This window comes from Hydractinia symbiolongicarpus, chromosome 6 (assembly GCF_029227915.1).
Source record: "Hydractinia symbiolongicarpus strain clone_291-10 chromosome 6, HSymV2.1, whole genome shotgun sequence".
Taxonomy (NCBI): domain Eukaryota; kingdom Metazoa; phylum Cnidaria; class Hydrozoa; order Anthoathecata; family Hydractiniidae; genus Hydractinia; species Hydractinia symbiolongicarpus.
Window position 1 is genome coordinate 10,762,424 of NC_079880.1, and position 15,884 is coordinate 10,778,307.

The 15,884-nt window shown below is 33.9% G+C and overlaps 2 protein-coding genes across 2 annotated transcripts; both read left to right on the plus strand.

Moving 5' to 3' along the window:
* The first annotated feature begins 2,556 nt into the window (after positions 1–2,556).
* On the plus strand, positions 2,557–8,683 carry LOC130647579 (33 kDa inner dynein arm light chain, axonemal-like). The gene is made up of 8 exons (XM_057453491.1): positions 2,557–2,718; positions 5,410–5,558; positions 5,767–5,848; positions 6,450–6,537; positions 7,068–7,182; positions 7,425–7,488; positions 7,706–7,870; positions 8,325–8,683. Exons 1-8 carry the CDS (start codon positions 2,638–2,640, stop codon positions 8,361–8,363), a joined length of 783 nt encoding a protein of 260 aa, XP_057309474.1. The 5' UTR covers positions 2,557–2,637; the 3' UTR covers positions 8,364–8,683.
* A 2,820-nt stretch (positions 8,684–11,503) lies between these two features.
* LOC130647796 (F-box only protein 43-like) lies at positions 11,504–14,036 on the plus strand. Its single transcript, XM_057453775.1, has 3 exons — positions 11,504–11,870; positions 12,668–12,782; positions 13,154–14,036. Exons 1-3 carry the CDS (start codon positions 11,605–11,607, stop codon positions 13,553–13,555), a joined length of 783 nt encoding a protein of 260 aa, XP_057309758.1. The 5' UTR covers positions 11,504–11,604; the 3' UTR covers positions 13,556–14,036.
* The last annotated feature ends 1,848 nt before the right edge of the window (positions 14,037–15,884 follow it).

Genomic DNA, 15,884 nt, shown 5'->3' on the forward strand with positions numbered 1-15,884 from the left:
ACATAATCGGGGCAGGCCGACTTATGTATGACACAGTCAAATATTATTCGAGACTTATAGAACGAACGTAATCGGGGCCGACTGGCTTATGTATGGCATTTTTCTATTATTTCTCACTTATTATAGAACGCACATAATCGGGGAAGGCCGGCTTATGTATGACAGTCAAATATTATTCCTTATAGAACAATATAATCGGGGCCGACCGCTTTTATATCATTCGTCATCACTTCTGCGAATAGCCCTGGTGGCAAAGTTGTTGTTGCTCTCAAATGAAACGAAATTTCGCGGCAAATACTAAATTTTGGGATTCGCAAGTTTAATAATTTTTCACCAAACTTAATTCCCGCAAAAAGAATAATTTAGGTTCCGTGAAATTTTGTTACTTCAAAGTATATTATGCTGAAATGCATTTACTACAAGATTAGTTTTAAACTAAGAATTACGTCGAGACTTTTTTCTTCCGCCATCTCTAGTTTTTAGGGGTGTTCTATCTTCCAGAGAATGTTTAATTCACAAAGTTCGAAGAAAATGCCAATCACAGCCTGCCTGGCCAGCCATTATATCAGCGTTCATAATCCGGTCACCACTACATAACCAGTGCAAAAAAAACATAATTGGATCATGTGTACATAATCCGGCTGTCCCGGTTGTAAACAGGCCGTTTTCGCAATCTGGGCAGAACATCACGATCCGGTTGCCGACACAATACGGACCCCACAATATCCCCGACGCGCCGAACGCGGGACCCAACAGTTTTTTTAAAAAAAAAAACATACACTGTTTTATATTTGAACGGCCAGGGGAGATTGCGAAGAAACCCCAGTTTTCAGTAGAGGTTGCTTACGTGATAAACTTGATCAATGGGGACAATAAATGCAGCAAAATAATATATGGAAATACTACTATGATAACGTCAGCATAAACAAAACTAATTTAGCTTCATTTAATTAGTTGAATTAATTTAGTGGTACTTTTTACACAATGAAAGGTACATACATCTCTGACAATTTATACGCACTTCAAAGACATCATAAACGATACAGAATTTTCTATGTTTGGAAAATTATTGAAAGCTTGGTTCCAAACCTTGGTTACAACAGAATAGAAGTATCTATTAACCCACGCCTTGGAAGAAAATGTTTACAACCGCACATTTTCTAGCAACTTTCAGAAGTTGAGATCGTCTTCGCTGCCACTGCATGATTGAAAATTTTACCTATGGTTGGGTGTGTTTAAAGATGAGATTTCTGTGTGCTTTTTGCCTTGGGTACATTCTTGGAAAATTGAACATTGTTCTAATCATGTTTCGCACACGATTGTAATCATCAAAAAAATATGTAAACGAAAAAGGAGAGTCAACTATGATTACCATGTGAAAAGTAGTTTTAAGAATAATGTAGATTTTTTTATGTTCGGGAAGAGCTTTCTTCTTTCTTCTTCAACATTTTTACCCCAAATTTTAAAATGTTTAGAAGCAAATTACAACAATCCAATAATTACGTTATATATCATTACGCTCTCGTTGTATTGTAAAAACTGTTTTCCTTACGCATCACACTAAAATTTCATCATTAACAAGAAGAAACAAAATATATACAACACTAAATACAAAGCTTTTTGTAACTCCTTTTGATTCTCTAAAGAAAAAAAATCTTCATTCTTGAAAAATATTGCCGGCTCTACACTTTTCGCGCTGTCTTTGTCACCTTTAGGTTTTTTCCTCGTAAAAAGGGTTATGAGAAAAAAGTGTTGTCTTTTGAAAAAGGTAATGCCTTAGAAACATTACAATGCGTGATCTGGTAAGAATGGAGATATACTTATGACTTAGACTGCGCAAAACATCTTCTTTGGTTTGAATATAAGCCACGACTCTCCGTTAAAACATTAAGGGGATGGCACTTTTTCGGCCATTAACGGAACAGAACGGCTGACTTTTTACTTTAAATAAGCCTCCACAACCTCCCTCTAAAATATTGATATAATCGCACTTTTTCCGGCCATTTTACAAAATTGAGGAGAAGCGTTTACTTACAGTTTCTGTGGCACAGTGCCTGGTAGGTGTTGACAAAAGTGCTTCTATTTTGCAGACACGTGTTGGGCTAGTGGTGTTAAGAATGTGTAAGTGTGTATTTGCTAAGCAGAATAATTTTTCTCTTCACTTCAGGGCACTTTGTAGGGCTTGGAATCTGACGCGAGTACGACGCGAGTGAAGTTGGACACGCGCGGCAAGTGCGCACTCGTTCTCTCTCACTACCATATGCAAAAAATATATTTAGATTTTCTGTTTTTTAACGTAACTACTTAACCAGTCTAAAAAAATAGTCGCACAAAATAGGGTCGGATTTTAAGGTCTGTCTTTTTTTATATTGACTGCTTAGTAGAGCCCGCCTCCTCTTTGTAAGTGTGACGCGTCAGGTGAGCATAGACCCTGGGGGGGGGGGGACGAGCAGAATAATCTATGCCAGAGGGGTTCTTGGGCCATGTACATAGCTTTAATTTTGATGACTGTGCATAAATACATGCAGTGGTAACACGAAGTCATTTTTTTGATGCAGTAACCATAACCACCGAGAGAGCAATCTCGTGCCGCAGTCACTGACAAGCCTCTTTTACTTCTAAGTTTTAAAAGTGAGAATGATTCCACCAACATCGTCTTTAGTTAAATATGATAATCCTGTTTTAGTGAGTCGTAACACAGAAAAGAAATCTCCTAGGGTATGTAAAAAAGTATCTATCTAGCGAGGCGATGAATGAAAACGAATGAATGGCTGGATAAACGAGGATCTATTTATGTTGTTATTTTTTCCGTAGCTAGCTAATCATTAGATTATCTATTACATTACCAATCTTAGAATAACTATTCCATTAACAATCTTGCATACCTTTGTATAGCTTTTTTTGTATAGCTTTTTTCACAAATATTAGACACAAGGAAGTCACAAACCAGCAGGAGCAGCAGTGGCTATAGATGATTTTCATTGTTCACGTTTTTACGGGATTCTTGGACATGCGCGAAAAAAAAAAAAGAAAAATCAACAGGCAAGAAATGTAGTCCATAGGTGAAGAAAGTCAAAAACTTTTGTACTGTGGCTACAAGCATTTCACTGATAAATGATCTAAATCTAAACTACATTCAAGCTATATTCTAATTTCAAGATCAAAAGATGCCTCTAACTGAAAATAAAGTTTGGGATGGACTGGTCCACGACTTACCGCCTGCATTATTTTGCCTGTCGATTTGCAGAAGAGGTCTAGGGATTATAAACAACACATATCACCATGAAAGTCATCTATAGCTAGATAGAAAAAAAGTTAAATAAAATATGCAATGCCAGATATTCACGAAATATGGAATAAATAGTGAACAAAAATTTCTAAGCATTAAAGAAAACAAGAATGCCTGGAAAGACCTTTTACACATCACTATTGCTACTATCTCCAAAATTAATAAAAATAAAAGCCTGTTTGCAAAGCATGCCTGTTGACACTAAACTAGATCTTAACCCTATCCGGTGGGCGGATTCCGCCCCCCCCCTCCCTGACGGGTTTTTTTTTAATAACTCTTTAATGCTATGTTGCATGGCTACAATACTTACTGAGTTTCAATATTTATCTATTAGACACCTGCATGCAAAATGTTTAATTCCCATACCTTTCGAAGGCTTTGATATTGGCTATTACTTGAAACTACCCCCAAAAATCTCTACGAACCTCTTATAATAGGAAAAATATAATACCTCTTGTTAGGATTATGTTTAGAACTTGAAACTTACAACACAACTTTGTTTCATCAAGAAGAATCATTTAGCATTTTTTGGTCATTGTGGTTAATCCGATTTCCCGATTTTTTCGGGTTTTTATCCGAAAATCGAAAAAAAAACCAAGGATTTTCAGGCAATATTTGGCAATTTTTCTTTTGATCTATGTAAGAACCGGAAAATATGTTAAATAACATTTATTTAGCTTTCAGAAACTTCAAACAGAATGTAAAACTTCGCTCTAAAACTAAAGTAATTGAATTTTAAGCAGATAGTGGCATTTTGAACAAATTTTAAGCTTTTGATGACGTCACAGAAAATGTGCTAATGCAAGCAAAAATTTATTGGGGTGATAATATGTTCGAAAAACCCTGGACCAAATAGGGTTAACCCTTCTATATATATTTACTATTATATATTAACTAAGCTTTCAAGGATGTCAAAATATAGTTTTTCTCATACGAAAGCTTAGACGCAAACGAATGTGCAGAGCAAATCCCTAAAATTCAAGTCCACCAATTAACACAATTTTTTAGAGTAAAATCCAAATAAAGATCAACCAATAAAGCACAAATCCAGTGTGATCACAAAGTTTCAGAATTAATTATATTTGTTCAGGAAAGTGAGGTCATCCGCCTTTAAAACAAAGGATTTCCCAGTAATAAATCATGTGAGTAAAGAGCAACAGAAGTAATCAATCGAAAAGCATATTCAGTATTCTGACCACATGAAATTCGTTTGCAACCCAGCATAATTTTTTCCTACCTTAACTATTCTGATTTCCCTGTTGTAAGAAAATTATGCTGCTTTTCTATAACTCTATGTGAAACCAGCTTTTACTTATTTTATCAGCGAACATATCAAAATAACAAGATTTTTTTGGAAACAAAATTCTTTAAAGCTATAGTTTAAATAACCCTTAAATGTGTGCAATTTTTACCTCTGTTGCGTCAAAATTTTAAAAAATTCCCTTGTTCCCAAACTAAAGATATATAATTGTGGAAATACCCTAACATTGTGTTTTGACATGTTTTTTAAGATGTTGAATCAATGCATTAATCCATCATCTTGAGACTATTTCAAAGTCTCAAACTAAGTAATGTCAAAAGATTTTATTTATCTTCATTGAACTATTTTAAACTATTTCAATACCTGAAATATTTTTTTTTTTAAAAAATAGAGCATTTTAAACTGCCTTGATGACATCTCAATGGCCTCGTAGTTTTATGGCTTTGTAAAATGCCAACCAATAAAAAAAGTCAAAATCCTATGCAGTACCGCCTGAATGTACGTGGAATAGGGTGAGTCTTAGGCTTTATGGCATTGTTTTTTGTTGTCATTTTAGAATGCAATACGGTGATTTTTGAGCTTTGTAGGGTTGTCTAAAAGTATCGACAATAAGTGCTGCAAACATTGCCGTTAATTTTAATTGTTTAAAAAGTAGTCATTGGCAAAACCTTACCTCAAAAGTTTACAATAGTATCTGTGTAAGAGAGGATCACATTACCATTAGGTTTGTTTTTGTTATTCAATGAATAAATACAAAGATACTGACAAATTGAAATGTCAAAGATCTTTAAAAGAATCTAAATTAAAAAAAATAAAATAATGTAAATAAAGCGAAAACTGTTTGATATTCTTGTTACAGTCTAGACCATTGAAAGTATCACAACAACAACCTGATGGCGACACCAGTCCTGTTCCTCCACCACCTAAAGGAGGAAAGCTACCACCAGTATCAACTGATGTTAATAAAAACCAAACTGAAGAAATTTTAAATGCTATTTTACCGCCAAGGTTAGGTGTTTACTACATGTTTAAATTAAAATAATGTTATTTTTATTTTGTTTATTTTTTTCTTGATAATTAGCTCTTCTAGTTCATGTTACTCCCAGGGTTGCCACAAGTTATAAAAAATTTAGGCGTCCTGGAAATAATGTGAGGCTATATAAATTTAAAAATAATCAGAAGCACATGACAATTCTTTCAATTTTATTCTGCACAGGGAGTGGACGGAAAATGGACAGTTATGGATTCAACAAGTATCTAGCACTCCTGCAACAAGAATGGACGTTGTCAATTTACAGGTAATTGTGTGGGATGCTTAATTGCATACTGTTGTTGTTATTTTCATTTTTTTCCTGTATAAAGAGGTTTATCACATTCAAAACTTTTTAGACATTGAAATCCAAATTTTTAAAAAAGCGTATCATACTGAAATTGATAAGCATGTCAAGACAACCTTTGTTGATTCATAGGGAAAAATGAGATTGAATTCAATTTTGTTTTCGGATTAAAAAAAGCAAAGAAAATTATCTTTTAAACAAACCAAACATTTAAACCAATCCAAACATGTTATGCAGTTATATGCGGTTATATTTCAAGGATGTGCTTGCTATTAATTTACTATTGTTCTTATTTTTCTGACAACGTTTAGAGGAGCGACTCTTTTGAGAAAGCTAGACTCTTATTTTCAGTTGAATGCTTACTCAGTTGTTCTATTTCTGTTTGAATACATATCTTAGTCAATGATAATCTAAATTTTGTGTATTCTACGAATTAATAAGAAAAATATTAACTCATACTAAACCATCAAGATTGCAACATTCTGCTAAAAATAAAGTACTATATTTGTCAATTATTATTGCTTTTTTTTTGCTTTTTGTTGAAATACCAATTAATATTTAGGAACAACTTGATATGAAGTTGCAGCAACGACAGGCAAGAGAGACTGGTATTTGTCCAGTTAGAAGGGAATTGTATTCACAATGTTTTGGTGAGTTGGTTAACATGATTAGTCTTTCTGTAGTTTATCATGTCTTATCACAGGGAGCTTATCTTAAATTGTCTTATGTATGTTTACGCCTGTCTATTAATTTTAAAGTCATAGTATGAAGTGTTTAGGCTGTTGCAAACACCTTTTTATGATCAGAGTAAGACCTCAGACGCGTTTTTATAACACTTCCCGCAGTCTGTCAATGGGACCCATAGTGCACAACACTTGATTTATAAAGCGCAGGAAAAGAGCGTTCTTGCAATTTCGCAGTACATGAAATGCAGGAAACAACATTGTTCTGCGTCTTGCAACTTTGTTAAGATAGTAAACCTAAACACATCAACACCTGAGGCTGCAATGACAATGTCATTATTTTCTACACGAACCTTATGGGGTCGTGCCGTAAGTCAGCTGAGATAAACTAAATATATAAGGGCTGCAAAAAGCGAGACAAAACATGTTTAACTACATCGTGATGCTCTTGAGTTCATAATTTATGCTGAATGTGAGTACAACGACGTTGATTTTAGATGAGTTGATTCGTCAAGTCACAATAAACTGTGCTGAAAGAGGTTTACTCTTATTGCGTGTTCGTGATGAGATCAGAATGACAATAGCTGCGTACCAAACTTTATACGAAAGCAGGTAGGTTTGATACTATGCAATTCATTAATAAATGCAATAGATTGTTCTTTACTCATGGCATTATCTAAATCTCCTCCAATTTTATAATTTTTTTAACAAACATGAAAGTTTCCTTAAATCTCATCCATTTTTTTAACAAAAATACTAGCATCTTCCTTAAACAAAAAAGGTTGAAAACCCTCTCATTACAATTGCAGTTTGAAGGTCATGTTTGCACTTGGCCAATCTGTTTTCCATTGTAGTGTTGCTTTTGGCATGAGGAAAGCACTACAAGCTGAACAAGGAAAAACTGACATGGAAGGAAAGGTAGAGAGTTACTTTAACTTGAACGTCCTTTTTCAGTATAATTTTTTTCTGTTTAGAACTCTCAAAGTGAATTTTAAGAAGGGGATACATTGTTATTGATTTGATAAATCGCGTTGCCATCAATTAAAACCAATATTGCAGATTTATTGATATAATTACTAGTCGAGTAATTTGCAAGGCCAACACCTCAGCAACTTTAACTCGTTTAAATGTTTAGATTATTGACATGGGTGAGGAAAAACAAGAGCTGGAAAAACAAGTCAATGAATTAAAAGCGAAGTGTGATGCCATAGAAAAACGCGAAGTTGAACGGCGCGCTATTGAAGAGAAAAAACATGCAGAAGAAATTCAATTTTTGAAGAGGACCAACCAACAACTTAAAGTTAGTGGTTGTAATTATATGTTTGTTTGTATTTTTATTTGTTTCATTATTTGTTTGTGTGTATGTTTACTTGTCGCGTTTCCACCTTATACAATTTTAGATTTGTTTTGATTTAGTTTCTTTTGTAAATGTAATTTAATTTTGTTGAGTGCTTGGACTGTTGAAAAGACTGTAGTTTTACAAAATTATACATTGACTGTACAAAATTATGTCAGAAACCTTAGAAATTAGTTCTCAGGGGAATGATGGTTGAAAACCTTTTACTTCATGAGAATAGGTGGTTGTCTAGTTGGGCGATTGCTGTGCTTGCACGACTTCCGTAACTCCAATGGGAGCTTTAAGTGCACTAGGACTCTCATTGCAATACCAATATTTATCCTATCCTGGGTAAACAAATATTTAACACGTTTACCATACTGTGAAATGAAATTGCAAATAAAAACTTTCTCTTTAGACCCAACTCGAGGGTATCATTGCTCCGACGAAGAAATAATTTCGATGTGTATGGTACGGTTAACCATAGTTTCAATATGTTAATAAGTTTTTTATATAAAGTTTTTGTGTGTTTTTACGTTCAATTCTGCATTTTTGTATTGTTTGCATTTAATTTATTCGCATAGTTCGACACCGGTGGTGATTTTCCACAGGATAAATCTGTGCACGGAGACACTAGATAGTATTTTTCAGATGATACACTCTGTTTTTATAAGTATATTCATGCTGAAAACCCCTTAAATTTTAAACATAAGACAAGCCTAAGCGTTTATCTTTAGGCATAATCTGTCAACAAAAAAAATAAACAAAATATAGCGTTTCTTTTAACTCTTAGTAGAACTGGTCTAACAGTTACAAAGTGACCCCCATCGTCCTCTAAAAAGGAAGCATTATCTAAGAACAGTTTGAGGCTAAAAACAGTTTTTTCTAACTATACTTGAGGCTGAGCCAAAAATACCCCATGCTTACGAAAAAAGAGTGTATACAAACTCAAATACAACAACCAACTATACATGTAATCGCACGCAAAATTAGTTGTATGCGAGAGATCTGTGTCAGTATGTACTGAATAACCAGATAAAGAATCAAGTCGATTTTGTAACGAGTAGCAAAAAAACGTAACAATTTTCAGGCGATGTCTTGTAAGCAACACAGACTTATCTCGCAGTATTTAAAACAACAAGTTTTGGTCAAATTTTCTCGAGTGAAATGACTTATTTTACACACGGTGTCTGTGTTTTGGTATTATTGTAGTATTTCGTCTATTTCAATAGGCACTTTGTGTATATAAGTTGGAAACAGTTTTTAACTTACGCTTCTCCCAAGTAGATTTTTACACTAGCATTGAAAAGGGAGGAGCTTGCATTTTCAAGCATGTACACCGAATTCTCTGATGAAGTAGAACTTTGTGTTGTTTAGATAATCTTACTTTTTCTGCCAGCATGATCCGTTAGATAAACCTAGTTATGTAGTTAACCAGTAACTGACCAGAACATTTTGATCAGAAGACCATGCTACACCATGGGAGGCAGAAAGGTTCAAAAAATTGGTGCAAGTTAAATGTGTAGATCGAACTTTTTCACAGGACGCGTTTTGCAGATTTTAACAAAAATTTATTTTTAAGAAGATTTCTTACTGTGAGGTAGGTCAAACAATATTTCCAAAAATTTTGTCATAAAGAAGCTCCCCCCCCCCTCCCTGGTTGAAATTGTGTGCATATATATCAAATTTGTTTATATATATATATAGTTAAACGTATTGCTTATGTTGAAATATAATATATTCTTTCCCATCCCAGATTCTTTTTTCCTGAACCACCTCACGGCGTTCCTATATCGTGTATTTTCCAAAAACTGTTCATGTCCTGTGAGTAACTTTTCATACTCTATATATGATGCTTCGAGTAATCAGAAAGCCTTGCACTTATTAAGACATGCCTTAAATACTTAACTACTTTTTTATTGTAGCATGCGTCAATGTGAAGTGCACATAGGCGCATGCTATTGGAATGAAGCCGTGCAGAATCATCATAAAACTCCATTAGGAAATTCTGCTCAGCCTTTGTCAGGTGCAGATCGCACAGGGTGGTCAAACCTAAAATCTAGTAAAAAAAATATAATTAGGAGAACCTCATTCCCAGGGCATTTTGCTGATGAACTTGATAGCGGCGATTGTTGGTCACTCCCCTAATAACAGCTCAGGGTCCACAAGACCCAGAGGGCGAGGTTGAGATTAGGACTCAAAATATCGGCGCCCCCTATTAATGAGACCTTAACTACCGGTGTGCACAAAAACCTAGACCATTTAGTTATTGGGCTCAACGTTGTTCCCCTACAAAAAAAATATATCGAAAGGACTTTACTTGATAAGGACTTGTCAAGAATATCGCAGTATACAACGGTAGGCAAAAAACGCTGCAGGCCCTTGGATCAAGGTTGCCGTAGGCCAAAACTGAGGGAGAAAATTGGTCAATTAGTTGCTATGGTTACCTGTTAAAGCTAGGCGAAGTATGGGCAAAATATGAAGTTTTGATCCTCAACGCTAACCCGAATAAGTGAATATGGCGTGTGAGACCTTATTATAACATTTTCGGCTGTTTATTTCACGCGTGGATTGAGAATTTCTAGGACGAGAATAAGGCTTAAATGAAGTAAAACTAGCAATTTATTGGCAAAATAACTCGGTTTCGCTTCAAGTACAATTTAGAGTTAAAGTTCAACATTATATTGTACTAATGCGCCACGTTAAAAAAACTACAAAGTGCAGGTGCTTTGATCTTTAAATTTCCTATTACGCGTAGCAAAAATCGATTTTTTTTTAATTTTTGACTTGTGCACCTCAACTTACCGAGTTCACATTTTGGAGTACACCGTCTGCAATGTAGGTACTTGTGGCTTAATTTAATTCAGTACTTCTGAGCATAGAATCTTGTGGTAAGACTGTCATGATTGGGTAGAAACGTGTTAAGTCCGCAATTTATCATAAAGCACTACTTTTTCACCGTGTTTTAAAAGTCACGTTTGGTGTCTAAAAACGGATAAAAGACAATTCCTGAAGCTTTCCGGAAAGCACATTAAAATCAGGAAAATGGGGACTGTTCCATAAATTAGTATCTATAAACTATTAATAGCGAATACAACAAAATGTGGCGATATTGCATTTTATTCTAAAGGGGGATTTTCATGAAGCGAATTGAACGGCGAATTCGACGGCGAATTCGATGGCAAATTCGCTTTGTTAATTTTCACGACAAAATAAATTAGGCGCCAAATCATTGTTTACATTAGTTAACCGCGTTCTGATTGGTCAAAAACTAACAGCGAAACCTTTAGCCGCGAAAAAGTAGGAACTGTTTCTACTTTTCAGCGAAGCGAATATTTCGATGCAAAATCAAAATAAACAAAACTGCGCATGCTCAGATACAATTCGCCGTCGAATTCGCCGTTCAATTCTCGCTTCATGAAAGAGCGCTGGCGGGAAATATATAGTGCATATCATTATCACTGGTTTTAAGACCTTTCTTATTTCTGGTTGGACACAGAAAAAAAATTAGCGGACGCGTCAGGAGTATGCTGATTCAGCAAAACAACCTCTGTGGTAGTATCCAAGTCCCTCCGTTGATTGGGTAAAGCATTTCTATATTAATTTTGATTGGTCGGAGAAGTAATAGCGGTTGTATTCGATCAAAAATCAAGGCTTTGCAGATATCTTCACCGCCAAAAAGTAAACAAGGAGAAAAGATGGAGTTGAAAATAAAGTCAGAAGTTGTACCTGACAACTCAGTGTTTTTAACACCTCCATTATCTAATGAAGGTTCAGCACCTTTAAAAGCTGTGAGCAGAATAGATAATTTATTTGGTTTTAAACCGTTATTCATACTAGAAGACGAAAATGACAAGTGTAAACCTGATGTACTGGACATTTTAGAGGAACTTTATGCTAAATCATTGGTTCCCACTGTGTGTTCCAAAATATTTGATCAGCTATCTGATAGAGATTTAGTAAGGTAATGCTTTTTTTGACATGTATTCAATGTTAAGTAATTACCAGTCGAGAATGCCAAAACAAGTTGCATTAATACGTACAGAAGTATTTGGGAGGGTTCGATGCTTTAGAAAAATATATAGCTACAACTATATCTAAATATGTGACTGTGAAATTGAGCCAGGTTTAAAATAACACCTTTTTACTTTGCTACTAAAAAAATAAGTGGCTTCCTAGATCAATACAATGACTTAAAGTTTGTTCTTTAAAAAAAGAAATTATGTGTGAAGCCTTTAAGATGTTAAATAAAAAATTAAAAAAAAATTGTAGAGTTGCTCCTAAAGATCCTTTGGTTAGATTCAAAATTTACATATTTATTTTTCTTAACAACATTTGACAATAAGCTCGCACGTGTTGCATTTCAGACGAAGTTCGAGTGGTTTAGGAGGGGCCAAAGCTTTTTCGGGCGATTACAAACAAAACCCTTAAAAAAACCCTGAAAAAACGTCCACAGTCGTCCTCACATATACAGCGCTTTCGGCGAGTCGGCACCCTCTTGACATCATAAATTCCTTAACCATAATATCTTTTTAATGGTTTGCTAAAAGCATATAATTTTCTACATTATTTTGATGATGTTGTCAAGATATATCACTCTATAATTTTTTGCATCCATAATCGGGGATTTTCCCACAGGCTATTCAGCTAGGAATAATTGTTATGACGTCAAACCGAATTGTTGAATTTAGCAGACATGGAGCATCACTGACCCCCATTACCCAGAACAACTTTAATAAATTTATGTTTTATCTAATTTAGGATTTCTCATGTGAGTAGGACATGGTATAAAATTGTCAGATATGTTCACATTAAGTCAGGAAGGAGAATTTCAAGATTTCTTCGCAAGCGTAAAAGATCATTCAAACTAAATAAGGTATATATTATATTTTGGTATTTTAACTTTAATAGTAACTCTTTAATAAGCCTTTATTTTGTGAGAGGTTGCATATTTTTAAGCCTAAACATTAATAATGATATATATGCATTATTATTTTCAAAAATTTTATTTAATTTTAAATTATGATAGTTGAATAGAAAGATTTTTGTTAAATCATTACAATAATTCAGTTCCAACTAATTTTCTGAAAATTTAAATGTCCTGTCTTTAATAATTTAAAGAACGGACACTTAAATTAGAGGACACTTACCATATATATGGTAGTTAGTAGAGCAGACAAATACCAAACCACTGATCACAAGCTAAATAAGCTAATAACTATGTTTTATGCATTCTGATTTTTATAGGAAAACTGGACAGTACCACATGTGTTTATTTCATCCGAGATACCTAGAACTCCTTTATCAACTGATATTAGTAATATTCCAAGATTAGAGGCCTCTTCCAAAGATAACGATGAACCAGATGAAGTTTTTAAAACTCCTGTTGCAAGTTCTTCAAAGGAACTATATAAACATTGCCCCACATGTCAATCACCAGCAAGAACTGCATTTAGACAAACAGGTCACTGTACAAAATGTAATCAAGATTTTTGTATACATTGTTTTTATACAAAGGAGAAACATTCACCAACGTGTCAGATTGTTGGTGGTAGTGGTGTCACAGGTTCACCCCGGAAATTGACTTCGAACAATCGTAGATATTCTCTTGGTTCAAAGGAAAATCGAACAAGACTAAAGCGATTATGAAATCTTAGTTTTGTGCTTCACTTGCAGATGAATTCAGATATATAGAAGAAAGAAGACACCACGTTAATTGTACCTAGTGGTAACATGTTGGAAGTTGCTCATGATTGGGTGGCAATGATAAATTTTATATCCTTTTTACATTTGATAACAATTTATAAATATTTTTATGAAGAACATTCTTGTAATTTTTCTCACAACTTTAATGCCTCACAAAATTTTTATACTAAATATGGTTACATCCTGAGGATACGGTTTCAATTAAATCAGTCAGATGTGAATCTTTTCAAACATGCTGTATTATTCTGTATGTTTGTGTGTTCTGTTTATGTGTTCCACTAATTTTCATGATGTATATATTAGCATTAGGATAACATTTAAATATTTACCTGTATCAATTTCTGTTTCAACCTGTATATAATTTTAGTACATAAAACCAAAAATTGTAAATATTTATTCTTGTAAATAAAATTGAGAATATTAACTTGTGTTTTTGTTTCTCTAATCTTTTCGTAGGAATGCAGGAAATCTGGAGATTTTGAAGTTAAGTATGATGTAGACACAGTTTCTGGAATTTCGTTGATTATTCTCTCCTATTTGGTCTATAAATATTCTGAAAGTACTGAATTTTTTACCTGGTATTTTAACCTGGTCTTGACAATGAAGAAAACCAAAAATTACTTTTATGGCGTGCAGTCGTGTGATTTTCAAATCTTTAATTAGTCTATCTGCAAAAAGACTTTTCAGTGTCAAGTACAATTAAGACCTGAAATCAGCACACCCAAATCTGTTTCAAGCGTGTGTGGAGGTGTGCGAGTCTGCTCCCACACGCGCCAGAAAAACAGACTGCTATTTTTCTATCGTGGTTTCTAAGTTTCGCTTTCATCACAAACGGAATCCATGAAAATCTGCTTAATCAACCTGCTTGCTCTTGGTGTATATTAGAAAATTAAACTCTTACTTTGTTGCCCGATTCGCCATAGTTTTGTTGCAAAATGCATGTACGAGGTATGATTAGCAATAGTTTCCCTCAAAGGTCAAAATATCTAGCGACCAAAAAAGTGTTTGAGGTAAGATAAATCAACTGGATGATTTTATTCAAAATAAAGAAATACGTTCTCATCTCAAAAATTCAATATCGCGGTTTAACACAGGATAATTGAAAAATTTAAGTTGGCGAAATGTGAAATATCTTTTATGAACCTTTTATACATACCGTAAATTCTCGATTAAGAGCCCACTCTTTTTTCGTAATTTTTTTCAAGCGCCCCTCTTAAATAATCTGTTATTTGTTTATATTGCGATAGGGGCGCTTATTTTTAGAAATTAGAAAAAATGATTTTTCGCTTAAAATCATCTACAGCATGAAATTTCATGTCAAAATGTTATTTATACCTGTTACATACATTATTATATCTTCTGTTCTTTAATATTTTACGACCATTATAGTTTCCTAAACAGTGCCGTAACCACAATTTTAATTATGGGGGGGCCTATATGTAGAAAAATTACATGTATGAATTTCGCTTCATATAGTGGCCCCCAAGGTGGGCGGCGGGTGGGAAATTTTGTCAAAAAATTAAGAAAACGCCACTGCTAGAGCCTTTCACTCTTTTTTAAAAAAATGATACGTGTATGTTTGTTCAACAAAATTTTGGATCCAATTAGTTTTTAATTTTTTTGATTTTAATATAGATAAAATTCGAAATATTTAGTTAAATTTATATTATTTTATATACAAAGTTTTTGCAAAAATCTTATCCTCGTCACATTCTTATTAAAAAATGAAAACAGAAAATTAGGTAAAATATAAACTTGTCGCAACTTTATTTTAGTCTGGTGTCATAAAAAACCTTGGTGATAGAAAATATAGTACTTATATTACGAAATATTTTTTTCAACCACTTTCTATTTTCACAACAGACAGAATCGAAATAAAAAATTCAAAAGGTTCTACTACCCTTGTCTTTTGGTCAGGTTCCATTCCAATATAAAAATTCTAGGGAACCCTCTGTGGATGAGGTTGTAGTTTTGTCCTGCATCGAACGAAGGAGGCCAAAATACCAACAACAAATAAAGAAAGAAAGAAAATGAAGGAAGAAATTAAAAATACAATTAGTTTTCGTGAGGATTTATTTATCAGTCTCTCTCTCGATATACATCAAAGAATTTTGCCGTATGTAGAATGTCATAAGTTTTCTTTTGTTTTGCTGATGAAAAATTATATCCCTTGGAGCGAAATTTAAAAGTGTGATAAAAACTCAAGTCCACGAAAAAACTAACCAACAACCCATTGCTATGACAACGTGAAAGATATCTTCAAAACTCTGAC